This window comes from Leuciscus leuciscus (assembly GCF_965113295.1).
Source record: "Leuciscus leuciscus genome assembly, chromosome: 8".
Lineage (NCBI taxonomy): Eukaryota > Metazoa > Chordata > Actinopteri > Cypriniformes > Leuciscidae > Leuciscus > Leuciscus leuciscus.
Window position 1 is genome coordinate 26,922,464 of NC_138732.1, and position 25,393 is coordinate 26,947,856.

Genomic DNA, 25,393 nt, shown 5'->3' on the forward strand with positions numbered 1-25,393 from the left:
CAAAGAGATGGAAACTGATAGAAAAACATTAGGCTTAAAAGATTCCTTATCCTGTGGTACATTAATACCACAACTTTCATTTGAAATAGCTGACTGTTTATAATGTGCTGTTAACCTCACCAGGCATCATACATCAGCTTGTTTGCCTTTATGGAAACCCGCTGCTCCGATGCTACTAAGACATGTGAACTCAGAAAGAAAACGTATCCCTTTAACATAATATAAGCAGCAGAGTTGAGCAAACTCTAGAGTTTTGGATTCGCGATTTCTGCAGGTGTACATTTTACGTGTGAGCTTTGTCACTGTGCTCACGAGTCTGTGTTTATGGCCATGCGCTGTTGTGTCCATTTTAAAGCCATAGTGTAGACACAAAGGAGGCTCTTACAATCAATATGAATAGTAAAGCTGTAGTTCGCTGTCTTATTGAAAAGATAAAGACTTTTACACAAGTTATAATTGTGTGTTTGTTTACTGACCAAGCTGTTATTACTGCAGAGGTGATGCTGACCATTGAAGAGGGTGATGTGGATGACATGACTAAGAAAAGAGTCTACGAGATCAAGGAGAAACCTGGAGCTCTCTGGCACATCTACGCCGCTAAAGACGCCGAAAAGATCCGCGAGCTCCTGCGAAAGGTGAAAGAATGATGTTGTTTGTTTGATGTTATTGCTTTTAAAGTTTTAGTTTACCCAAAAAAGAAGATTGCCCCAAACCTAATGCCTTGAGGACATGTATAATGTCACATTTGGGCAATATTCTCTTCTTTCTATGTTTTTCATATGGTATGAATGACTGAAGTTAATTTCACCCATTTATTGCAGGTTGGAGAAGAACAAGGACAAGAGAACCCACCAGACCACGATCCTATCCATGACCAGAGCTGGTACCTGGACCAGACGCTGCGCCACAGGCTGTTCGAGGAGTATGGAGTCCAGGGCTGGTCCATTGTGCAGTTTTTGGGAGATGCCGTGTTCATCCCAGCTGGAGCGCCACATCAGGTTAGTTACTGAGATCATGTCCACCAGAGTTCAGTTCAAAATCATGCACTTGAAACTAGGGGTGTGCGATATTGACACAATTATATCTCTGTAGTTTCAGGGATTTTGTCGATAGCGATAACTAGACAATTTGCTGAGTGTGTTTTTGTGCTGGTACGTTTAACTGACTCCTGAAGTTTTTCATATTCTTTAACAGAAATAAACATTTTCATTAAGGGCTTATTTGTCACCATTTTTTTCTAACCTTTATGCATTATGCATAATTAAAATAATAAGAAACATACTACTTCCATGTTGTTACTGTCACGTGACCTACCAGCGTCAGTTACGGCGCTTCACTGTCAATGTCCATCGAATGCGCACTTCAGAATCTCACTGGAACTAGTAGGTCATCCAGGTACTTTTCGCCTACTGTTTTTCACATATTATGCATTCGGACTACTCTTATACTGTTTTTCGCATACTATATAGTAAGGAAGTATTTGATTTCAGATGCAGCGACAGTCTATATGAATGGATCATTGAATCATTGGTTCATTCAAAAATGCTGATTCTTTCTGGAAAGAAACACCACTGTGATGCACTGAGACGGTTGTGTTGTGATTTGGTTTGGAACTATTTTCATTGGCAAAACAGATCAAAAAGACTATATTTTACATGTAACAATAACAATTTTAACTTACAGATTTTCTAAAACGGTTCAATAAACAAGCACGTGATATTGCTGTACGATATCATATAGAAATATAAGACACAAACTCATATGGAATTGTGTGGTCATTCTAGCTGAATTCTACTAGGCGACTTCATAAAGTGAAAGCGATATCACTCGAGGCCTGCTGTTGTTTGTTTTTTACAAAGTGGATGAATTATGTCTGCTTCCACATGATTAAAACAACAATTCTAAATCGGATAGTTCTGGTCCTTGATTATGATTGGTTGAGCCGTGTTCGAAGCAGTTGTAAACAACTCTACAAACACAGACCCGTGACCGCATTACAACAGTATTACTGAGTCAATGCATCGTCGTTGCATTTGTCAAACCTAGCCAGGTGTGTGGAATAACCAAAAAAGGATACTCCATACCCGTCCGCTTCGTGTCGTGCCTAAAAATGTCTGTTCTAAATTCACTGTGAACCACTGCTTCACAGGGCTTATTGCTTTATTACGATATTATCGTAGACGATACATATGACGCACCCCTACTTGAGAGACAAATACTAATTTATTTTCCTCATCTTGGTTTTGCCAGGTGCACAATCTGTACAGCTGTATCAAGGTCGCAGAGGACTTTGTTTCTCCTGAACACGTGAAGCACTGTTTTAGACTGACGCAAGAGTTCCGGCATCTTTCCAACACTCACACGAACCACGAGGACAAGCTACAGGTATTTCTATATGTCCTTCCAAACCCTGATGTGACTTTCTTCCGTGGAGCACAAAATCAATTTTTCAGCGTTTATGCCTGATCATGTTGTGTTTGTGTTGTTCACAGGTGAAGAACATCATCTACCATGCTGTGAAGGATGCTGTGGGAACACTAAAAGCCCATGAGCCCAAGATAGGCCGCTCTTAGTTGGAGAGATTTGGGTTTGGATGAGGCCAGTGCGCTCGCAAAACAAGCTGTTTATAATGGAACGTCTCTCAGCGTTTTGGTAGGATGAAGATGCTGCTTCATCAGTGTTACAAAAGCATTGTTTAGTTTTACAATCCTTTTCTCTGTATTTAAAAAGTCTGTTTTTTGCTCCGCGTTTAAAGTTTGTTGGACTGTTCAGAGAGCTGGTGATTATAAGCTGACGAATCTTTTAAAAGGCCTTCAACAAGGTTTTTCTATGACTTCTGTGAAAAGTGAGCACTGGGTTTCCTCCTTAGAGAACATTCATTCTGTGCTCTTCAATGAAGGAGAGCTTTTAGTTAAGATGGGGGTCAACAGAAATTAAAACGATTAAAAGATTCCCACCACCTTGTCCAGGAGAGGTGGAGATGAACATGGAAGGGAACTAGACCAAAGTTTTTTAGTTTTGAGTTTTTTTTTTTTTTTTTTTTTTTGTTGATGAAAACATGTCCTTTTGCTTTTTTTGTAATATGCCATTTAGGTAATATTTCACTGACAACAGGAGTTAGACTGGCGTTGAGGAACAGTCATTCAAGAATCAACAATTCCAGTTCTGCAGATCTACTGCTCATTAATATGTACCAATATATATATTGATCTTAGCAGTGTGTATGATTTTTTTTTTTTTTTTTCACAATAAAGATTTACAAGAAAGGATTTGGCCCTGTTGTTTGGAAATGACACAACGAATTTCTTAGCTATCTATTTGTTAAATGCTTACTATTTTATTTTATAAGACATTTTGTGGTTCATGAATGGCACTGCAATAAACTAAAGCTTTTGAAATATTGTCGGTTTACCTTGAGATTTTCTTGATGCACGAGGGAAACTTTAGCTGTAATCAGTCTTTAACAAATAACTTTTGACTTGTGCTTCTGTAAAGTTTTGTAGGAAAAATCTGAAAATTGTGCATTTAAATCATAAACACAACTAGAAGTGTAAAACAATTACCAGAAGTGTGTGTGATTGACAAGCTGGACAACTGAGTCACTGAATCATTAAATCATAAATCAGATATATGTGCAATAACATTACGATGTCCAGCAATCGATTTAAATAGTACATTGGGTTTAATGAGCTCCAATATAGTTTGTTATAGTTTATCAGACACAAAAACGGTGCGTTTTTGCTGACCCTCAAGAAGTCTGGGATTACATGAAGAAACAGAAAAAACGACTAAATCCAGAAGAACTGTGGCAACGTCTCCAAGACATTTGAAGAAACTTCTTACAAAGCTACATGAAAAGCTATGTGCAAGTGTACCTGGACAACAGTTGTTTTAAACGCAAAGGGTGGTCACACCAAATATTGATTTGATTCAGTTAATAGAAGCTAATTGATAAATAAAATCTATTTATGACATTATTTTGGAAAGCATCCTCACTTTACAGCATTTTTACACAAGTGCCTAAAACGTCTCGCAGTGCTGTAGCTTTGCAGGAAGGTTTCTTCAAGCATCTTGGAGGCATTGCTGTAGTTCTTCTATATTTAATCTCGGGTTTTTTTCTGTCTCTTTATGTCAATGATGGTGAGATCAATATATGCACATGAATTAATAGAAATTTAGGCCCATTTGCTCAAAATGTGGCTTTCGTTAGGGTAGTACCTCTAATTTCAAGGCCTAATGTCCAATTTAATGTATCCTGTGTGGCGGAGGAGAAACCATGACACAATATGGTTGTGTGCATTGTCCTATTTGCCAAATTTAAGGGTCTATCAAAAGACTGTTTAAGACACTCTATGACGGCCAGGAAACCACACTGTGAAATGGGCTGATGGTGCAATAGGTGGCTCAGTGTGCATTGTCTATGCTAAGTTTGTTTTCTCATGCGCACACGAAAGTCTGCATATTTTTTATTTTTGCAAAGATCCTTTTAGTGGCTCTGTAATACAGGGCAAAGAATATCATAAGAAACCCAAAACGCTTATAACCTGCAATTTTGCATAATGAAAAAGTGCACCTTGAATTCAGTCGTGTTTGACAATCACTAAACAGCTGCCATGAAAACAATGATTTTCTATTATAGAAACTAAATAAGGGCAATAGTTTGGAAATGCAAATTTTTTCCATAATCTGCTTTTTTCTATACCTGGAAATTACTAAAAGCCCATATTTTCTAAACTGCATAGGAACCCTGTAGATTGCAACATTTTCTTTCCAAAAATAGACTCACATATGCCTACATTATACATGTGACGATGTCGTCATAAAATAAACAATTAGATGTTTATTTATCCTAGATTTATCAGTCATCTGTAATATAATCCAAGTTCATCATCCATAAAAATCAAAACAATGTATAAAGTATGTGAATCTGCAGTCGTCATAAGATAGCGACGAAGATGGTGACGTCTTGGGTCCAGCCCAGTTACCTTTATCTGGATGACGTGTGTCAAAGAACCAGAAAAAAGCTGAACCAGTGGCTGTTACGGGATCTCTCCCTCAGAGGCAGAACCCTACTGTCTAAGGCAGAAGGTTTATCACGGTTAACATATCCAGCTCTATCTCTGTATGTGGACAAAAAATATATTACTGAGATTGACAAGCTACTTTTTAACTTCTTATGGAAAGATAGAACTCATCATGTGAAGAAGTCTGTTCTAACAAATGACTATGAAAAGGGTGGATTAAACTCTATCGATTTCTGTACTCTTAATAATACTTTTAAAGTAAATTGGTTGAAACATTTCTTTAAAAACCCTAATTCTATTTGGAATGTCATACCATGTCATATTCTGTCAAAATTGGGTGGGTTGAGCTATTTCTTAACCTGTAATTATAATATTGATAAAGTCCCGATAAAAATGTCATCCTTTCACCGCCAGGCCTTCCTTTCATGGTCTCTTATTTTCAAACACAACTTTTCACCCAACAAATATTACGTATGGAACAACAAAGACATACTGTTTAAACACAAATCTTTATTCATTGATTACTGGTTTAATAATAACATTATTTTTGTTGACCAATTATTTAACAGGGCTGGTTGTCTTTACTCTTATAATGAGTTTCTAGAAGAATACAAAATTCCTGTGTCTCCTGGAGATTATGCCAAAGTCTTTGGAGCAATTTCTTCTGGTGTCTGCATGTTATATAGAGCTCAACCAAGATTGGACACACAACAACTAACTTTGTTATCGCTGACTGACAGTTGGTAAGATTTGTTTTTCTTGTAACAATGGTAAGAACAATAAACTAATTAGATCCCTGTTCAAAACAGATATTATCACAGTCCCATATGTGGTTCCATACTGGAATAAATTTGTGCAAAACATTGACTGGAAGAAGGTCTGGCTCTTACCCAACTGATATCTGCTGACCAACAAAATTAGAGAAATATCATTTAAAATAATAATAAGTTTTACCCGTCTAATGATCATATTGTTAAAAAATAAAAAAAAGACATTGATGTAATGTGCACTTTCTGCTCTATGAGTATTGAAACTGTTACCCATTTGTTTTGGCACTGCCCTTTTGTCCAAAGTTTCTGGTCTGACATTTGTAATTTTATTGCAGAAAAAATTGAGAAAGATTTCAAGTTGTTTTGGAAGGATGTTCTTTTTGGCCTTTATGACCTCAACAGAACTAAGACTAGGCCAAATGAAACTTTCATTATTAATCTCATTCTCTTGGCAAAATTTTACATTCATAAATGTAGGTTTGCGCATTCCAAAACATCTTTTATTGCTTTTAACAATGAGGTCAAGCAATATGTCAACACGATTAAGTATTCTCTTAAAAGGCAACAAAAACTGTGAATGTTTGTAAACACTTTGATATCTTTTTGTAAATCCGTACTTCCCCTGGCAAAATGTGATGTGAGTGTTTATGTTTGGTTTATGTTAAAACACCTGCAATGTTAGAAACTGCACAATGTTATTTTTATAATGAGATGAACATTCCTGTAAACTGCATTTGTTGAATAAAGTGTCTTAAACAAAAATCTGGACGACGTGCGTCGCGCAAGGTAGTTGTAGGCAGCTGTCAGAAGCCAAGCCAGTGAGTGTACCTCGCAGAGCTCTGCTCGAAGACTCCCGCGATTTGTTTTATCTGTGGCAAAAGTGTGTATCATCTGCGTTTCAACAAATACCAGAGTGTAACAATAGTATTACCATGGGGTTTTGGACTTGAGCCAGAATACCATGTAAAGATCATGGTGAATTCCAGCATCATGATCCACATTTTAGTAAGACCGAAAACAAATGGTTGCTTACAATCCAATATAGGAAACACATGCCTCCTAGTGTTTGTCGATGAAGCCGCTGTATGCGCTCGCTTAAACCCCTTCCCTGGGATCATTAAATGCCATTCTACTAACCATATCCTAAAACCTTGCTATGCAATATACACATTTGATTGTCCACAATTCACATGCTTTGATTCAATGCTTTTATTTGAGGAGTGTTTCAGTGAAAATTAGGAGATTGAATTTCAGAACAACATTTTTGTAAATATAAGATCAGAAAGAGTAAATGTAATCCAATCAAAGTCAAAGTGGACCAGGATGACGGAATTTGAGCTCACAAATATAGCTCAGTGAGGTTGAACAGGATGCATCGTTCCAGCAACGGTTAGCTGTAGGGTGGAATAATGAAATCAGTTACCCTGATCATTACAGTGGTGTTCAACTTAAGGCATAGTGAAATCCAAACGAGTCATTTAATGTTACCGTATGATGTGAAATTATAGGATTGCAAATTAGTTTAAATAAAAAAAAAGCACTGACAGGTCCAGTTGATCTCCAAACAGTTCTCAGGTCCACCAGCATTGTTAGGTTCTCTATAGCACCAGTTGGTATAGTCATACACAGTTCCATCACTCCACAACCACTCTCCGTCCTAATAAGTGAAGAGAATGAATACAAAAAGTGCACTACTGAGTCAGACGTAAGCCAATTAAGTTCAGCTTTGAAGTCAAACCATCTTCATTAAAAACATTGCCTTTGATTAAAGCAGAAATTTCAGTTTAGACAAACAAATAGGTTTCTTTAGGGCACACAATTTAACTTACTTGTTCACCATCATGAGCACCAACCCAAGTTCTTGTGGAAGGCAACAGACTCAGCAGGAAATCATTCTCTGGTTGATCATGCACAGATGCGAGATTCGCACCAAAAGATTGACAGTTTCTCTGAAGAGACAGATTTCTCATTACAAAATCTAATCTTTTTAGCAGAAAGCATAAATTACTAATCTAGGATTAATCAGTTGACCCAGTGTTAACCCACCCTTAAACCTAACCATACCATCAAACCTGTCCCTAACCGTACCCATATCCCAGCAAAAGCATCTTACATCAACACAATACATTGTACCAAACTACTTAAAGACACCTAATATAAAGTGTTGTCCAAATAGCTTTGTTGTATAATACACTACCTCTGCTGCGATCCAGGAAACCGATTTAGAGAAGTACTTGTAGCACCGGCGTTCATAATTTTTCCATCCACGTGGACATCTTCCTAAACCATTTGTGGATTCACTAACTAAATGGGGATTTTGTAATATTTAGCATTTTATTATGTTGCTTATTTCAAGTTTGTGTGATTATATGGCAAAAAAAATAAGATTAAAAAGTAATTGTACTTTGACACTGAAAATCCTTCATTAATCATGCAAATATCAGTAAATGGAATCTTGTACAGTCCCATAATGCATTTAAATTTGAAAGCGTTTTTACAATTAAATGTTTTGGTTACCGTTTGCATTCCCCATGGAGAAGATAACAAAAAGCAGAAGACTTCTCAGCATTGCCATGATGAACCTGAAATGAAGCTAAAAACGAATAAGCAGGTAAAGTTAAATGTCTGCACTCAAATGCTGCACACTGTGGAATCGCAGTGTATTTTAAAGACAAAGCAAATGTTATTCTGTAGGTTTCTGTTCCAACAACTCACCTTGCTTTTCAGATTGTTGCCTTCAGAATCTCAGAGGAAGTGTTTGTTAAGTTCCAGAAAGAGCCCTGCTTTTATAGCCTACTTTACTAATTGGGCCTCATTTATCAATCTAACGTAGATCCGAGCGCAGAAATCATCTTACGACAGGGTTCAGGTGTGATTCATGAAACACTCGAATACAGACAGTCCCATCGTACGAATGATCGGATCGACGTTGATAAATGTGGCGGCTGAAAACAATCGCATTTGAATATCACGGCCCTAAAAATTCACGGTTTAGAAACCGTAACTTCCTCATTATCTTCACCTGGGATGTTCCCATGACAACGCAGCACGGCGTCTATCAGCTGTTCTTAAAGGGGTGGTTGATTATGATTTCACTTTTTTAACTTTAGTTAGGCTAGTGTGTAATGTTACTGTTTGAGAATAAACATCTGCAAAGTTACAACGTTAAGTTCAAAGCAAAGGGAGATATTTTCTTTTGAAGAAATTGCTTTTTAAGGATTCCTCCCGGGTTAGTGACATCACAAACCCTAAAATTTACATACCCCGAAATTTTCAGTGCATGTCTGTGTGAGGTAAAAGGACACTTTGAAGCTCTGCCCCCTTTGCCAGGAGCAGCAGCTCATTTGCATTTAAAGGGACAGACACAAAAACAGTGCGTTTTTGCTCACCCTCAAAAAGGGACAATTTTAACATGCTATTTTGAGCTAAAACTTCACCTAACTCTTGTGTACATCTTGTGAAAAGGGCATTATACCACCCCTTTAAGACAGAAATGTCTTATTACTGTTAACACAACTGTTGCAAATAAATATACATTTTATTTTTATATATAACAAAAGTTTTTCAAATGTGCATTATATGTATATGTGTGTGTGTGTGTGTGTGTGTGTGTGTGTGTGTGTGTGTGTGTGTGTGTGTGAGTGAAGGCCTATTTCTATCTGCTTTCAACTTTAAAACTTGCAACAACATGAAAAAAAAAGTGTGAAATATCTGAGTTAAAGGAACCGTATGTAAGATTGTGGCCAAAACTGGTACTGCAATCACTTTCAAATTACTGTAGAGCGGTGTATCCCCTCCCCCTCCCCCTCCCCCCTGACTCGAGGTTGCCAGTTAGGCTGCAGGATCCAGCAGGAACGTAGGCTGCTACAAGGAGCTTCCAATGTCAAGTGACGAGTCCTACACAGCAAGTTTTTTTTCGGACTTTGTCACAACGTATTTCGGATTCATAACGAGGTCTTTTAGGTTTCGTAACGTTAGACATTTTTTATCCGACACGTTTGTAGCTGCAGCTGTGGTAAATAGAGCAGAGCTGGCAACTCGGATGTCGAAACACTACTGACTTTGTGATTAGTAGATAGGTGGAGGGTGGAGCATCAGGCCAAAACACAACATGACAACATCAACATCAGTTGAGGGCTGCAACTTCACTTTTAAATGACAATATCCTGGCCGGACTACTGTTGTCAGTAATATAAGTATTTGAAATGAACATGATTTCTTAATGTCTAGTGACATATCAGGGCCATTTTATGATTAATTGAAATACATTTCTTAAATACGGTTCCTTTAAGTGCTCATGTTATTAACCCATGCTTCAACTTTCAGGGTTGTGACAAAGAGATACTGTGACATTTGGTTTTGGGTTCCCTTTCGAGAGCGGTAACGTCTACACTGCGTCAGCTGATGCTGCGGGAACTCCTCCCTTCTCCACTTTTGTTGAAATTTTATAGGCTAACGGCAGCTTGGAACAACTGGCCAATTGTCGCGAAGTATGCAAATACTGACAGGCTTGCGGGCATTATAAAATGCATGGTGCGACAATTGCGTCAAAATCTTTTTATTCACGCTGTCATCGTTGAAGTTGCACCTGAGGACTAGTTACCTTTTCTTCCTCTAATCCAATGGCTAACCTTTGCAGGATTTGTGCGGGCCCCATCGACCCGCCCCACACCTACGAGTACTACGCCGCCTGCCTGGGCCCGGCCCACGCCCATGCCAACGCGGCCTTCTTGGACTTCCGGTGCGCACTTGAGAACCAGGAAGGGTTTTTGCTCATACTATTACGGCGTTGAGGTCCACTGCCACCAGGGAGCCGCTAATGGGCTGTCCCCCAGCCAGAAACGACGGTGACGACGAGGCCTGGGGTCATAGTCCTCTGCCGTCGCCACGTTCCACCGGTCCTTTTCGCGGACGCGCTGGACTCGACGTGAAATGCTTCAGACGAGTCAAAATACCAAGAGTAAACCGGATTCCTAGGTATACCAGTCGGGCCGCCGCCAGGCTGCTTTGAGGAGGAGGACTCCGTTCTTCCACGACTTCAATGAGCACGTGGTTAAGTTGTGGCCTGCACCCCAATCGGCGTGCGGAAGCCCATGGCTCTGTACGCCATGCATCTGTGCCGATCCTTTCATCTCTTGGCGCGGACCTCAGCTTGCAGTCCAAGCCGTGCAAGTTCAGGGCTCATCTGGCTGAAAAAATAAAGGCTCCAATCACTCCCTCCGGCCTCTTTGGTGACGCCTTGGAGTAATTTACTGAGCGTTTCTCTGAGGCACAGAAGCGCGAAGACTATGAGTCACGAATGTTGCCCAGTCGTTCGTTCCAGCCCAGCCTGGTCGTTCTACGGACCATCCAAAAGGAGGGGAGAGTTCTTTGGAGGCCTTGCCCCCAAGTGCCGTGTTCTGCATCAAGTCCCCTCTGTTCCTGCAGGCGACATTTGCAATGTTTTGTGTGAATGGATATGTGACATATCCGGGTATGTTTAAGGGTAAGTAAGCGAATAACCTCAACTTTTGGTTCCAAAACGGAGGTTTGGAATTATAGTGTTTGTGTGATAGAGATCATTAAAGGTACCATTAATATAAATCATATATAGCTGAATAGGAGTTTATGAGTTATGACTAGGCTGCTATATGAATAAACACAGACCCACAATAGGCATAATTGTCAGATATTAATTCATTATTAAATGGTCAGTTATACGTTTAACCTTCATCAAAAAAGTAATTTGTACCTAATAAAATGTTTATTTAAAAAATATATAATTAATTCAGGGGTCAAAGCTGCACCGAAGGTGTTGGATTTTGCAGGCTTATGAACCAACCAACATCTACTTGTTTTTGTATAAGCCTACACCAGAAAGTAGTTATGTTCAATTCAACAAATAGTCCAGGTAATATGTGCAGAATTTGAGGTGAAACTTGGTATACTTGTACAGTTTGGTGCCCTGAACATTTTCAGAAATGGAGCCATCGCAAAAACGCCTTGTTGCGGCCATTTTACTTTCCACCACAACCAAATTTTGTATTTTGTATCATATCTCCTGAACCAAACATGATAACATGTAAAATGTGATGTCTACCCCTATGTTCTGATGGTCAAGGATTACAACGATACCATATACAACATCATAAACTGTTCAGGTGAATAGTTAATGGTTAATTCAGTGACACGTGAAGGCAATACAGTATCTGAGAACCTAGGCTAGACTTTAAAATGTCATGTTTGTTGCATGCATACAGTATCATAAGAAACCCAAAACACTTATAACCTGCAATTTTGCATAATGAAAAAGTTCATTCGTTTGAGAATCACTAAACAGCTGCCATGAAAACAATGATAAATGGGTCAATAAATTCTTAATTTTCTATTATAGAAACTAAATAGGGGCAACAGTCTGGAAATGCAAATATTTTTCCATACCTGGAAATGACCAAGTCCCATACTTTTCTAAACTGCATAGGAATCCTGTGGATTGCAACCAACAGGTTCTTACCAAAAATAAGACTCCCATTTGCCTACATTATACATGCGAGATTCAACAAATACCAGAGTGTAACATGGTATTACCATGGGGTTTGGACTTGAGCCAGAATACCATGTAAAGATCATGGTGAATTCCAGCATCATGATCCACATTTTAGTAAGACCGAAAACAAAGAGTTGCTTACAATCCAATATAGGAAACACGTCTCCTAGTGTTTGTCGATGAAGCCGCTGTATGCGCTTGCTTAAACCCCTTCCCTGAGATCATTAAATGCCATTCTACTAACCATATCCAAAAACCTTGCTATGCAATATACACATTTGATTGTCCACAATTCACATGCTTTGATTCAATGCTTTTATTTGAGGAGTGTTTCAGTGAAAAGAAATTGAATTTCAGAACAACATTTTTGTAAAGATCAGAAAGAGTAAATGTAATCCAATCAAAGTCAAAGTGGACCAGGATGACGGAATGTGAGCTCACAAATATAGCTCAGTGAGGTTGAACAGGATGCATCGTTCCAGCAACGGTTAGCTGTAGGGTGGAATAATGAAATCAGTTACCCTGATCATTACAGTGGTGTTCAACTTAAGGCATAGTGAAATAAAAAAATAAAAAAAGCACTGACAGGTCCAGTTGATCTCCAAACAGTTCTCAGGTCCACCAGCATTGTTAGGTTCTCTAGAGCACCAGTTGGTATAGTCATACACAGTTCCATCACTCCACAACCACTCTCCGTCCTAATAAGTGAAGAGAATGAATACAAAAAGTGCACTACTGAGTCAGACGTAAGCCAATTAAGTTCAGCTTTGAAGTCAAACCATCTTCATTAGAAACTTTGCCTTTGATTAAAGCAGAAATTTCAGTTTAGACAAACAAATAGGTTTCTTTAGGGCACACAATTTAACTTACTTGTTCACCATCATGAGCACCAACCCAAGTTCTTGTGGAAGGCAACAGACTCAGCAGGAAATCATTCTCTGGTTGATCATGCACAGATGCGAGATTCGCACCAAAAGATTGACAGTTTCTCTGAAGAGACAGATTTCTCATTACAAAATCTAATCTTTTTAGCAGAAAGCATAAATTACTAATCTAGGATTAATCAGTTGACCCAGTGTTAACCCACCCTTAAACCTAACCATACCATCAAACCTGTCCCTAACCGTACCCATATCCCAGCAAAAGCATCTTACATCAACACAATACATTGTACCAAACTACTTAAAGACACCTAATATAAAGTGTTGTCCAAATAGCTTTGTTGTATAATACACTACCTCTGCTGCGATCCAGGAAACCGATTTAGAGAAGTACTTGTAGCACCGGCGTTCATAATTTTTCCATCCACGTGGACATCTTCCTAAACCATTTGTGGATTCACTAACTAAATGGGGATTTTGTAATATTTAGCATTTTATTATGTTGCTTATTTCAAGTTTGTGTGATTATATGGCAAAAAAAATAAGATTAAAAAGTAATTGTACTTTGACACTGAAAATCCTTCATTAATCATGCAAATATCAGTAAATGGAATCTTGTACAGTCCCAGAATGCATTTAAATTTGAAAGCGTTTTTACAATTAAATGTTTTGGTTACCGTTTGCATTCCCCATGGAGAAGATAACAAAAAGCAGAAGACTTCTCAGCATTGCCATGATGAACCTGAAATGAAGCTAAAAACGAATAAGCAGGTAAAGTTAAATGTCTGCACTCAAATGCTGCACACTGTGGAATCGCAGTGTATTTTAAAGACAAAGCAAATGTTATTCTGTAGGTTTCTGTTCCAACAACTCACCTTGCTTTTCAGATTGTTGCCTTCAGAATCTCAGAGGAAGTGTTTGTTAAGTTCCAGAAAGAGCCCTGCTTTTATAGCCTACTTTACTAATTGGGCCTCATTTATCAATCTAACGTAGATCCGAGCGCAGAAATCATCTTACGACAGGGTTCAGGTGTGATTCATGAAACACTCGAATACAGACAGTCCCATCGTACGAATGATCGGATCGACGTTGATAAATGTGGCGGCTGAAAACAATCGCATTTGAATATCACGGCCCTAAAAATTCACGGTTTAGAAACCGTAACTTCCTCATTATCTTCACCTGGGATGTTCCCATGACAACGCAGCACGGCGTCTATCAGCTGTTCTTAAAGGGGTGGTTGATTATGATTTCACTTTTTTAACTTTAGTTAGGCTAGTGTGTAATGTTACTGTTTGAGAATAAACATCTGCAAAGTTACAACGTTAAGTTCAAAGCAAAGGGAGATATTTTCTTTTGAAGAAATTGCTTTTTAAGGATTCCTCCCGGGTTAGTGACATCACAAACCCTAAAATTTACATACCCCGAAATTTTCAGTGCATGTCTGTGTGAGGTAAAAGGACACTTTGAAGCTCTGCCCCCTTTGCCAGGAGCAGCAGCTCATTTGCATTTAAAGGGACAGACACAAAAACAGTGCGTTTTTGCTCACCCTCAAAAAGGGACAATTTTAACATGCTATTTTGAGCTAAAACTTCACCTAACTCTTGTGTACATCTTGTGAAAAGGGCATTATACCACCCCTTTAAGACAGAAATGTCTTATTACTGTTAACACAACTGTTGCAAATAAATATACATTTTATTTTTATATATAACAAAAGTTTTTCAAATGTGCATTATATGTATATGTGTGTGTGTGTGTGTGTGTGTGTGTGTGTGTGTGTGTGTGTGTGTGTGTGTGTGTGAGTGAAGGCCTATTTCTATCTGCTTTCAACTTTAAAACTTGCAACAACATGAAAAAAAAAGTGTGAAATATCTGAGTTAAAGGAACCGTATGTAAGATTGTGGCCAAAACTGGTACTGCAATCACTTTCAAATTACTGTAGAGCGGTGTATCCCCTCCCCCTCCCCCTCCCCCCTGACTCGAGGTTGCCAGTTAGGCTGCAGGATCCAGCAGGAACGTAGGCTGCTACAAGGAGCTTCCAATGTCAAGTGACGAGTCCTACACAGCAAGTTTTTTTTCGGACTTTGTCACAACGTATTTCGGATTCATAACGAGGTCTTTTAGGTTTCGTAACGTTAGACATTTTTTATCCGACACGTTTGTAGCTGCAGCTGTGGTAAATAGAGCAGAGCTGGCAACTCGGATGTCGAAACACTACTGACTTTGTGATTAGTAGATAGGTGGAGGGTGGAGCATCAGGCCAAAACACAACATGACAACATCAACATCAGTTGAGGGCTGCAACTTCACTTTTAAATGACAATATCCTGGCCGGACTACTGTTGTCAGTAATATAAGTATTTGAAATGAACATGATTTCTTAATGTCTAGTGACATATCAGGGCCATTTTATGATTAATTGAAATACATTTCTTAAATACGGTTCCTTTAAGTGCTCATGTTATTAACCCATGCTTCAACTTTCAGGGTTGTGACAAAGAGATACTGTGACATTTGGTTTTGGGTTCCCTTTCGAGAGCGGTAACGTCTACACTGCGTCAGCTGATGCTGCGGGAACTCCTCCCTTCTCCACTTTTGTTGAAATTTTATAGGCTAACGGCAGCTTGGAACAACTGGCCAATTGTCGCGAAGTATGCAAATACTGACAGGCTTGCGGGCATTATAAAATGCATGGTGCGACAATTGCGTCAAAATCTTTTTATTCACGCTGTCATCGTTGAAGTTGCACCTGAGGACTAGTTACCTTTTCTTCCTCTAATCCAATGGCTAACCTTTGCAGGATTTGTGCGGGCCCCATCGACCCGCCCCACACCTACGAGTACTACGCCGCCTGCCTGGGCCCGGCCCACGCCCATGCCAACGCGGCCTTCTTGGACTTCCGGTGCGCACTTGAGAACCAGGAAGGGTTTTTGCTCATACTATTACGGCGTTGAGGTCCACTGCCACCAGGGAGCCGCTAATGGGCTGTCCCCCAGCCAGAAACGACGGTGACGACGAGGCCTGGGGTCATAGTCCTCTGCCGTCGCCACGTTCCACCGGTCCTTTTCGCGGACGCGCTGGACTCGACGTGAAATGCTTCAGACGAGTCAAAATACCAAGAGTAAACCGGATTCCTAGGTATACCAGTCGGGCCGCCGCCAGGCTGCTTTGAGGAGGAGGACTCCGTTCTTCCACGACTTCAATGAGCACGTGGTTAAGTTGTGGCCTGCACCCCAATCGGCGTGCGGAAGCCCATGGCTCTGTACGCCATGCATCTGTGCCGATCCTTTCATCTCTTGGCGCGGACCTCAGCTTGCAGTCCAAGCCGTGCAAGTTCAGGGCTCATCTGGCTGAAAAAATAAAGGCTCCAATCACTCCCTCCGGCCTCTTTGGTGACGCCTTGGAGTAATTTACTGAGCGTTTCTCTGAGGCACAGAAGCGCGAAGACTATGAGTCACGAATGTTGCCCAGTCGTTCGTTCCAGCCCAGCCTGGTCGTTCTACGGACCATCCAAAAGGAGGGGAGAGTTCTTTGGAGGCCTTGCCCCCAAGTGCCGTGTTCTGCATCAAGTCCCCTCTGTTCCTGCAGGCGACATTTGCAATGTTTTGTGTGAATGGATATGTGACATATCCGGGTATGTTTAAGGGTAAGTAAGCGAATAACCTCAACTTTTGGTTCCAAAACGGAGGTTTGGAATTATAGTGTTTGTGTGATAGAGATCATTAAAGGTACCATTAATATAAATCATATATAGCTGAATAGGAGTTTATGAGTTATGACTAGGCTGCTATATGAATAAACACAGACCCACAATAGGCATAATTGTCAGATATTAATTCATTATTAAATGGTCAGTTATACGTTTAACCTTCATCAAAAAAGTAATTTGTACCTAATAAAATGTTTATTTAAAAAATATATAATTAATTCAGGGGTCAAAGCTGCACCGAAGGTGTTGGATTTTGCAGGCTTATGAACCAACCAACATCTACTTGTTTTTGTATAAGCCTACACCAGAAAGTAGTTATGTTCAATTCAACAAATAGTCCAGGTAATATGTGCAGAATTTGAGGTGAAACTTGGTATACTTGTACAGTTTGGTGCCCTGAACATTTTCAGAAATGGAGCCATCGCAAAAACGCCTTGTTGCGGCCATTTTACTTTCCACCACAACCAAATTTTGTATTTTGTATCATATCTCCTGAACCAAACATGATAACATGTAAAATGTGATGTCTACCCCTATGTTCTGATGGTCAAGGATTACAACGATACCATATACAACATCATAAACTGTTCAGGTGAATAGTTAATGGTTAATTCAGTGACACGTGAAGGCAATACAGTATCTGAGAACCTAGGCTAGACTTTAAAATGTCATGTTTGTTGCATGCATACAGTAACATAAGAAACCCAAAACACTTATAACCTGCAATTTTGCATAATGAAAAAGTTCATTCGTTTGAGAATCACTAAACAGCTGCCATGAAAACAATGATAAATGGGTCAATAAATTCTTAATTTTCTATTATAGAAACTAAATAGGGGCAACAGTCTGGAAATGCAAATATTTTTCCATACCTGGAAATGACCAAGTCCCATACTTTTCTAAACTGCATAGGAATCCTGTGGATTGCAACCAACAGGTTCTTACCAAAAATAAGACTCCCATTTGCCTACATTATACATGCGAGATTCAACAAATACCAGAGTGTAACATGGTATTACCATGGGGTTTGGACTTGAGCCAGAATACCATGTAAAGATCATGGTGAATTCCAGCATCATGATCCACATTTTAGTAAGACCGAAAACAAAGAGTTGCTTACAATCCAATATAGGAAACACGTCTCCTAGTGTTTGTCGATGAAGCCGCTGTATGCGCTTGCTTAAACCCCTTCCCTGAGATCATTAAATGCCATTCTACTAACCATATCCAAAAACCTTGCTATGCAATATACACATTTGATTGTCCACAATTCACATGCTTTGATTCAATGCTTTTATTTGAGGAGTGTTTCAGTGAAAAGAAATTGAATTTCAGAACAACATTTTTGTAAAGATCAGAAAGAGTAAATGTAATCCAATCAAAGTCAAAGTGGACCAGGATGACGGAATGTGAGCTCACAAATATAGCTCAGTGAGGTTGAACAGGATGCATCGTTCCAGCAACGGTTAGCTGTAGGGTGGAATAATGAAATCAGTTACCCTGATCATTACAGTGGTGTTCAACTTAAGGCATAGTGAAATAAAAAAATAAAAAAAGCACTGACAGGTCCAGTTGATCTCCAAACAGTTCTCAGGTCCACCAGCATTGTTAGGTTCTCTAGAGCACCAGTTGGTATAGTCATACACAGTTCCATCACTCCACAACCACTCTCCGTCCTAATAAGTGAAGAGAATGAATACAAAAAGTGCACTACTGAGTCAGACGTAAGCCAATTAAGTTCAGCTTTGAAGTCAAACCATCTTCATTAGAAACTTTGCCTTTGATTAAAGCAGAAATTTCAGTTTAGACAAACAAATAGGTTTCTTTAGGGCACACAATTTAACTTACTTGTTCACCATCATGAGCACCAACCCAAGTTCTTGTGGAAGGCAACAGACTCAGCAGGAAATCATTCTCTGGTTGATCATGCACAGATGCGAGATTCGCACCAAAAGATTGACAGTTTCTCTGAAGAGACAGATTTCTCATTACAAAATCTAATCTTTTTAGCAGAAAGCATAAATTACTAATCTAGGATTAATCAGTTGACCCAGTGTTAACCCACCCTTAAACCTAACCATACCATCAAACCTGTCCCTAACCGTACCCATATCCCAGCAAAAGCATCTTACATCAACACAATACATTGTACCAAACTACTTAAAGACACCTAATATAAAGTGTTGTCCAAATAGCTTTGTTGTATAATACACTACCTCTGCTGCGATCCAGGAAACCGATTTAGAGAAGTACTTGTAGCACCGGCGTTCATAATTTTTCCATCCACGTGGACATCTTCCTAAACCATTTGTGGATTCACTAACTAAATGGGGATTTTGTAATATTTAGCATTTTATTATGTTGCTTATTTCAAGTTTGTGTGATTATATGGCAAAAAAAATAAGATTAAAAAGTAATTGTACTTTGACACTGAAAATCCTTCATTAATCATGCAAATATCAGTAAATGGAATCTTGTACAGTCCCAGAATGCATTTAAATTTGAAAGCGTTTTTACAATTAAATGTTTTGGTTACCGTTTGCATTCCCCATGGAGAAGATAACAAAAAGCAGAAGACTTCTCAGCATTGCCATGATGAACCTGAAATGAAGCTAAAAACGAATAAGCAGGTAAAGTTAAATGTCTGCACTCAAATGCTGCACACTGTGGAATCGCAGTGTATTTTAAAGACAAAGCAAATGTTATTCTGTAGGTTTCTGTTCCAACAACTCACCTTGCTTTTCAGATTGTTGCCTTCAGAATCTCAGAGGAAGTGTTTGTTAAGTTCCAGAAAGAGCCCTGCTTTTATAGCCTACTTTACTAATTGGGCCTCATTTATCAATCTAACGTAGATCCGAGCGCAGAAATCATCTTACGACAGGGTTCAGGTGTGATTCATGAAACACTCGAATACAGACAGTCCCATCGTACGAATGATCGGATCGACGTTGATAAATGTGGCGGCTGAAAACAATCGCATTTGAATATCACGGCCCTAAAAATTCACGGTTTAGAAACCGTAACTTCCTCATTATCTTCACCTGGGATGTTCCCATGACAACGCAGCACGGCGTCTATCAGCTGTTCTTAAAGGGGTGGTTGATTATGATTTCACTTTTTTAACTTTAGTTAGGCTAGTGTGTAATGTTACTGTTTGAGAATAAACATCTGCAAAGTTACAACGTTAAGTTCAAAGCAAAGGGAGATATTTTCTTTTGAAGAAATTGCTTTTTAAGGATTCCTCCCGGGTTAGTGACATCACAAACCCTAAAATTTACATACCCCGAAATTTTCAGTGCATGTCTGTGTGAGGTAAAAGGACACTTTGAAGCTCTGCCCCCTTTGCCAGGAGCAGCAGCTCATTTGCATTTAAAGGGACAGACACAAAAACAGTGCGTTTTTGCTCACCCTCAAAAAGGGACAATTTTAACATGCTATTTTGAGCTAAAACTTCACCTAACTCTTGTGTACATCTTGTGAAAAGGGCATTATACCACCCCTTTAAGACAGAAATGTCTTATTACTGTTAACACAACTGTTGCAAATAAATATACATTTTATTTTTATATATAACAAAAGTTTTTCAAATGTGCATTATATGTATATGTGTGTGTGTGTGTGTGTGTGTGTGTGTGTGTGTGTGTGTGTGTGTGTGTGTGTGAGTGAAGGCCTATTTCTATCTGCTTTCAACTTTAAAACTTGCAACAACATGAAAAAAAAAGTGTGAAATATCTGAGTTAAAGGAACCGTATGTAAGATTGTGGCCAAAACTGGTACTGCAATCACTTTCAAATTACTGTAGAGCGGTGTATCCCCTCCCCCTCCCCCTCCCCCCTGACTCGAGGTTGCCAGTTAGGCTGCAGGATCCAGCAGGAACGTAGGCTGCTACAAGGAGCTTCCAATGTCAAGTGACGAGTCCTACACAGCAAGTTTTTTTTCGGACTTTGTCACAACGTATTTCGGATTCATAACGAGGTCTTTTAGGTTTCGTAACGTTAGACATTTTTTATCCGACACGTTTGTAGCTGCAGCTGTGGTAAATAGAGCAGAGCTGGCAACTCGGATGTCGAAACACTACTGACTTTGTGATTAGTAGATAGGTGGAGGGTGGAATCCAGCCATTAGGGAGGCACAAGCCAGTGCACTCTTAGTGCCGGTCCCAAGCCCGGATAAATGGGGAGGGTTGCGTTAGGAAGGGCATCCAGCGTAAAACATGTGCCAAATCAAATATGCGGGTCACGAATAAGAATTCCATACCGGATCGGTCGAGGCCCGGGTTAACAACGACCGCCACAGGTATCGTTAGCCAACAGGGTACCGGTGGAAATTGGGCTACTGTTGGCCGAAGGAGGAGGAGGAGAGGAGGACGACGTCTACAGAGGCGGCAGGGAAAGGAGAAGTGTAGGAGAGTGGAGGTTCGGGTTGGTACTTTAAATGTTGGCACTATGACTGGTAAAGGGAGAGAGTTAGCTGATATGATGGAGAGGAGAAGGGTAGATATGTTGTGTGTTCAGGAGACAAAGTGGAAAGGGAGTAAGGCCAGAAACATTGGAGGTGGGTTTAAACTGTTCTATCATGGTGTGGATGGAAAGAGAAATGGTGTAGGGGTGATTCTGAAGGAAGAGTACAGTAAGAGTGTAGTGGAGGTGAAGAGAGTTTCTGATAGGGTGATGATCGTGAAGGTGGAAGTTGAAGGGATGATGATAAATGTCATCAGTGCCTATGCTCCACAAGTCGGCTGTGAGATGGAGGAGAAGGAAAGATTCTGGAGTGAATTAGATGAAGTGGTAGATGGTGTACCTAGAAATGAACGATTGGTGATTGGGGCAGACTTTAATGGACATGTAGGTGAGGGGAACAGAGGTGATGAGAAGGTTATGGGTAGGTATGGCCTAAAGGAGAGAAATGTGGAAGGGCAGATGGTGGTAGATTTTGCTAAAAGGATGGAAATGGCAGTGGTGAATACGTATTTTAAGAAGAAGGAGGATCATAGGGTGACCTATAAGAGTGGAGGAAGGTGCACACAGGTGGACTATGTTCTATGTAGGAGATGCAACCTGAAGGAGATTGGAGACTGTAAGGTGTTGGCAGGGGACAGTGTAGCTAGACAGCATCGGATGGTGGTCTGTAGGATGGTTTTGGAGGTGAAGAAGAAGAGGAGGAGAGTAAGGACTGAAAGAAGAATAAGATGGTGGAAACTGAAGGAGGAAGACTGTAGTGTGAGGTTCAGGGAAGAGGTCAGACAGAGGCTCGGTGGTGGTGAAGAGGTGCTGAATGATTGGGAAACTACCGCAGGAGTGATGAGGGAGGCAGCTAGAAAGGTACTTGGTGTGACATCCGGAAATAGAAAGGAAGACAAGGAGACGTGGTGGTGGAATGAGGAAGTGCAGGGGAGCATAAGGGGAAAGAGGTTAGCAAAACAGAAGTGGGATCGACAGGGTGATGAGAAAAGTAGGCAGGAGTACAAGGAGATGCGGCAACAGGTAAAGAGGGATGTGGCGAAAGCCAAGGAAAAGGCATACGAGGAGCTGTATGAGAGGTTGAACACTAAGGAGGGAGAAAAGGATTTGTACCGATTGGCCAGGCAGAGAGATCGAGCTGGGAAGGATGTGTTGCAAGTTAGAGCAATAAAGGATGGAGATGGAAATGTGTTGACTAGTGAGGAGAGTTTGTTGAGAAGATGGAGGGAGTATTTTGAGCAGCTGATGAACGAGGAAAATGAGAGAGAGAGAAGGTTGGATGATGTGGTGTTAGTAAAGCAGGAAGTGGATAGGATTAGTAAGGAGGAAGTGAGAGCAGCGATTAAGAGGATGAAGAGTGGAAAGTCGGTTGGACCAGATGACATACCGGTAGAAGCATGGAGATGTTTAGGAGAGATGGCAGTGGAGTTTTTAACCAGATTGTTTAACAAGATTTTGGAAGGTGAGAGGATGCCTGAGGAATGGAGGAGGAGTGTGCTGGTACCGATCTTTAAGCATAAGGGAGATGTGCAGAACTGCAGTAACTACAGGGGAATTAAGTTGATCAGTCACACCATGAAGTTATGGGAAAGAGTAGTGGAAGCCAGGCTGAGAGAAGAGGTGACCATCTGTGAGCAACAGTATGGTTTCATGCCGAGGAAGAGCACCACAGATGCCTTATTTGCTTTGAGAACGTTGATGGAAAAGTATAGAGAAGGACAGAAGGAGCTGCATTGTGTATTTGTGGATTTAGAGAAAGCGTACGACAGAGTGCCAAGAGAGGAGTTGTGGTATTGTATGAGGAAGTCAGGTGTGTCAGAGAAGTATGTGAGGGTGGTGCAGGACATGTATGAGGACAGTGTGACTGCAGTGAAGTGTGCAGTAGGAACGACAGACTGGTTCAAGGTGAAGGTTGGACTGCATCAAGGATCGGCCCTGAGCCCTTTCCTGTTTGCAGTGGTGATGGACAGGTTGACGGACGAGGTCAGACAGGAGTCTCCCTGGAATATGATGTTTGCGGATGATATTGTGATTTGTGGTGAGAGTAGTGAGCAGGTTGAGAAGAGCCTGGAGAGGTGGAGGTACGTGCTGGAGAGGAGGGGAATGAAAGTTAGTAGGAGTAAGACAGAGTACATGTGCGTAAATGAGAGGGAGGGCAGTGGAGTGGTGCGGTTACAGGGAGAAGAGGTGAAGAAGGTGGAGGAGTTCAGGTACCTGGGGTCAACAGTGCAAAGTAATGGAGAGTGTGTTAGGGAAGTGAAGAAAAGAGTGCAGGCAGGGTGGAGTGGGTGGAGAAGAGTGACAGGAGTGATTTGTGATAGTAGAGTATCTGCAAAAATGAAAGGAAAAGTTTATAGGACTGTGGTGAGACCTGCGATGTTGTATGGATTAGAGACAGTGGCATTGAGTAAAAGGCAGGAGGCGGAGCTGGAGGTAGCAGAGCTGAAGATGTTAAGGTTTTCGTTGGGAGTGACGAGGATGGACAAGATTAGAAATGAGTTCATTAGAGGGACAGCGCATGTTGGACGTTTTGGTGACAAGGTGAGGGAAGCGAGATTGAGATGGTTTGGACATGTGCAGAGGAGTGACATGAATTATATTGGTAGGAGAATGCTGAGGATGGAGCCACCAGGAAGGAGGAAAAGAGGAAGACCAAGGAGGAGGTTCATGGATGTGGTGAGGGAAGACATGCAGGTAGTTGGTGTAAAAGAGGCAGATGTAGAGGACAGGGTGGTATGGAGACGGATGATCCGCTGTGGCGACCCCTAATGGGAGCAGCCGAAAGAAAAAGAAGAAGAAGATAGGTGGAGGGTGGAGCATCAGGCCAAAACACAACATGACAACATCAACATCAGTTGAGGGCTGCAACTTCACTTTTAAATGACAATATCCTGGCCGGACTACTGTTGTCAGTAATATAAGTATTTGAAATGAACATGATTTCTAAATGTCTAGTGACATATCAGGGCCATTTTATGATTAATTGAAATACATTTCTTAAATACGGTTCCTTTAAGTGCTCATGTTATTAACCCATGCTTCAACTTTCAGGGTTGTGACAAAGAGATACTGTGACATTTGGTTTTGGGTTCCCTTTCGAGAGCGGTAACGTCTACACTGCGTCAGCTGATGCTGCGGGAACTCCTCCCTTCTCCACTTTTGTTGAAATTTTATAGGCTAACGGCAGCTTGGAACAACTGGCCAATTGTCGCGAAGTATGCAAATACTGACAGGCTTGCGGGCATTATAAAATGCATGGTGCGACAATTGCGTCAAAATCTTTTTATTCACGCTGTCATCGTTGAAGTTGCACCTGAGGACTAGTTACCTTTTCTTCCTCTAATCCAATGGCTAACCTTTGCAGGATTTGTGCGGGCCCCATCGACCCGCCCCACACCTACGAGTACTACGCCGCCTGCCTGGGCCCGGCCCACGCCCATGCCAACGCGGCCTTCTTGGACTTCCGGTGCGCACTTGAGAACCAGGAAGGGTTTTTGCTCATACTATTACGGCGTTGAGGTCCACTGCCACCAGGGAGCCGCTAATGGGCTGTCCCCCAGCCAGGAACGACGGTGACGACGAGGCCTGGGGTCATAGTCCTCTGCCATCGCCACGTTCCACCGGTCCTTTTCGCGGACGCGCTGGACTCGACGTGAAATGCTTCAGACGAGTCAAAATACCAAGAGTAAACCGGATTCCTAGGTATACCAGTCGGGCCGCCGCCAGGCTGCTTTGAGGAGGAGGACTCCGTTCTTCCACGACTTCAATGAGCACGTGGTTAAGTTGTGGCCTGCACCCCAATCGGCGTGCGGAAGCCCATGGCTCTGTACGCCATGCATCTGTGCCGATCCTTTCATCTCTTGGCGCGGACCTCAGCTTGCAGTCCAAGCCGTGCAAGTTCAGGGCTCATCTGGCTGAAAAAATAAAGGCTCCAATCACTCCCTCCGGCCTCTTTGGTGACGCCTTGGAGTAATTTACTGAGCGTTTCTCTGAGGCACAGAAGCGCGAAGACTATGAGTC

General features: G+C 40.9%; 4 protein-coding genes across 9 annotated transcripts in view; 1 reads left to right on the forward strand and 3 right to left on the reverse strand.

Moving 5' to 3' along the window:
- kdm3b (lysine (K)-specific demethylase 3B) overlaps positions 1-3,402 on the forward strand; it is a 29,966-nt gene extending 26,564 nt beyond the window's left edge. For all 6 annotated transcript variants that reach the window (XM_082177700.1, XM_082177703.1, XM_082177701.1 and 3 more), the window contains 4 exons: positions 496-635; positions 822-998; positions 2,251-2,385; positions 2,493-3,402. In XM_082177700.1, the coding sequence (XP_082033826.1) occupies positions 496-635; positions 822-998; positions 2,251-2,385; positions 2,493-2,573 (533 nt within the window). In that variant the 3' untranslated portion in view covers positions 2,574-3,402. The remainder of the gene's footprint in view (positions 1-495; positions 636-821; positions 999-2,250; positions 2,386-2,492) is intronic.
- A 3,589-nt stretch (positions 3,403-6,991) lies between these two features.
- LOC309504640 (ladderlectin-like) lies at positions 6,992-8,758 on the reverse strand. Its single transcript, XM_082177827.1, has 7 exons — positions 8,682-8,758; positions 8,510-8,646; positions 8,312-8,387; positions 7,992-8,098; positions 7,624-7,743; positions 7,340-7,451; positions 6,992-7,188 (listed from the first exon to the last, which is right to left on the reverse strand). Exons 3-7 carry the CDS (start codon positions 8,367-8,369, stop codon positions 7,103-7,105), a joined length of 483 nt encoding a protein of 160 aa, XP_082033953.1. The 5' UTR covers positions 8,370-8,387; positions 8,510-8,646; positions 8,682-8,758; the 3' UTR covers positions 6,992-7,102.
- Positions 8,759-12,618: 3,860 nt separating this feature from the next.
- Positions 12,619-14,346, reverse strand: LOC309504825 (ladderlectin-like). The gene is made up of 6 exons (XM_082178115.1): positions 14,077-14,346; positions 13,879-13,954; positions 13,559-13,665; positions 13,191-13,310; positions 12,907-13,018; positions 12,619-12,812 (listed from the first exon to the last, which is right to left on the reverse strand). The coding sequence occupies exons 2-6, from the start codon at positions 13,934-13,936 to the stop codon at positions 12,727-12,729; spliced, it is 483 nt and encodes a 160-aa protein (XP_082034241.1). The 5' UTR covers positions 13,937-13,954; positions 14,077-14,346; the 3' UTR covers positions 12,619-12,726.
- Positions 14,347-18,189: 3,843 nt separating this feature from the next.
- Positions 18,190-19,918, reverse strand: LOC309504894 (ladderlectin-like). The gene is made up of 6 exons (XM_082178183.1): positions 19,648-19,918; positions 19,450-19,525; positions 19,130-19,236; positions 18,762-18,881; positions 18,478-18,589; positions 18,190-18,383 (listed from the first exon to the last, which is right to left on the reverse strand). The coding sequence occupies exons 2-6, from the start codon at positions 19,505-19,507 to the stop codon at positions 18,298-18,300; spliced, it is 483 nt and encodes a 160-aa protein (XP_082034309.1). The 5' UTR covers positions 19,508-19,525; positions 19,648-19,918; the 3' UTR covers positions 18,190-18,297.
- Positions 19,919-25,393: the final 5,475 nt, after the last annotated feature.

What these genes read in the sequence shown, in the direction of transcription:
- LOC309504640 (XM_082177827.1), bottom strand. Translation starts at nt 8,369, where the DNA reads ATGGCAATGCTGAGAAGTCTTCTGCTTTTTGTTATCTTCTCCATGGGG. An exon ending in CTCCATGGGGAATGCAAACG is followed by an intron (nt 8,099 to 8,311) that starts GTAACCAAAACA and finishes ATCCCCATTTAG; the next exon opens with TTAGTGAATCCACAAATGGT. An exon ending in TTTCCTGGATCGCAGCAGAG is followed by an intron (nt 7,744 to 7,991) that starts GTAGTGTATTAT and finishes CTGTCTCTTCAG; the next exon opens with AGAAACTGTCAATCTTTTGG.
- LOC309504825 (XM_082178115.1), bottom strand. Translation starts at nt 13,936, where the DNA reads ATGGCAATGCTGAGAAGTCTTCTGCTTTTTGTTATCTTCTCCATGGGG. An exon ending in CTCCATGGGGAATGCAAACG is followed by an intron (nt 13,666 to 13,878) that starts GTAACCAAAACA and finishes ATCCCCATTTAG; the next exon opens with TTAGTGAATCCACAAATGGT. An exon ending in TTTGGAGATCAACTGGACCT is followed by an intron (nt 12,813 to 12,906) that starts GTCAGTGCTTTT and finishes TCCACCCTACAG; the next exon opens with CTAACCGTTGCTGGAACGAT.
- LOC309504894 (XM_082178183.1), bottom strand. Translation starts at nt 19,507, where the DNA reads ATGGCAATGCTGAGAAGTCTTCTGCTTTTTGTTATCTTCTCCATGGGG. An exon ending in GTGCTCATGATGGTGAACAA is followed by an intron (nt 18,590 to 18,761) that starts GTAAGTTAAATT and finishes TTCACTTATTAG; the next exon opens with GACGGAGAGTGGTTGTGGAG. An exon ending in TTTGGAGATCAACTGGACCT is followed by an intron (nt 18,384 to 18,477) that starts GTCAGTGCTTTT and finishes TCCACCCTACAG; the next exon opens with CTAACCGTTGCTGGAACGAT.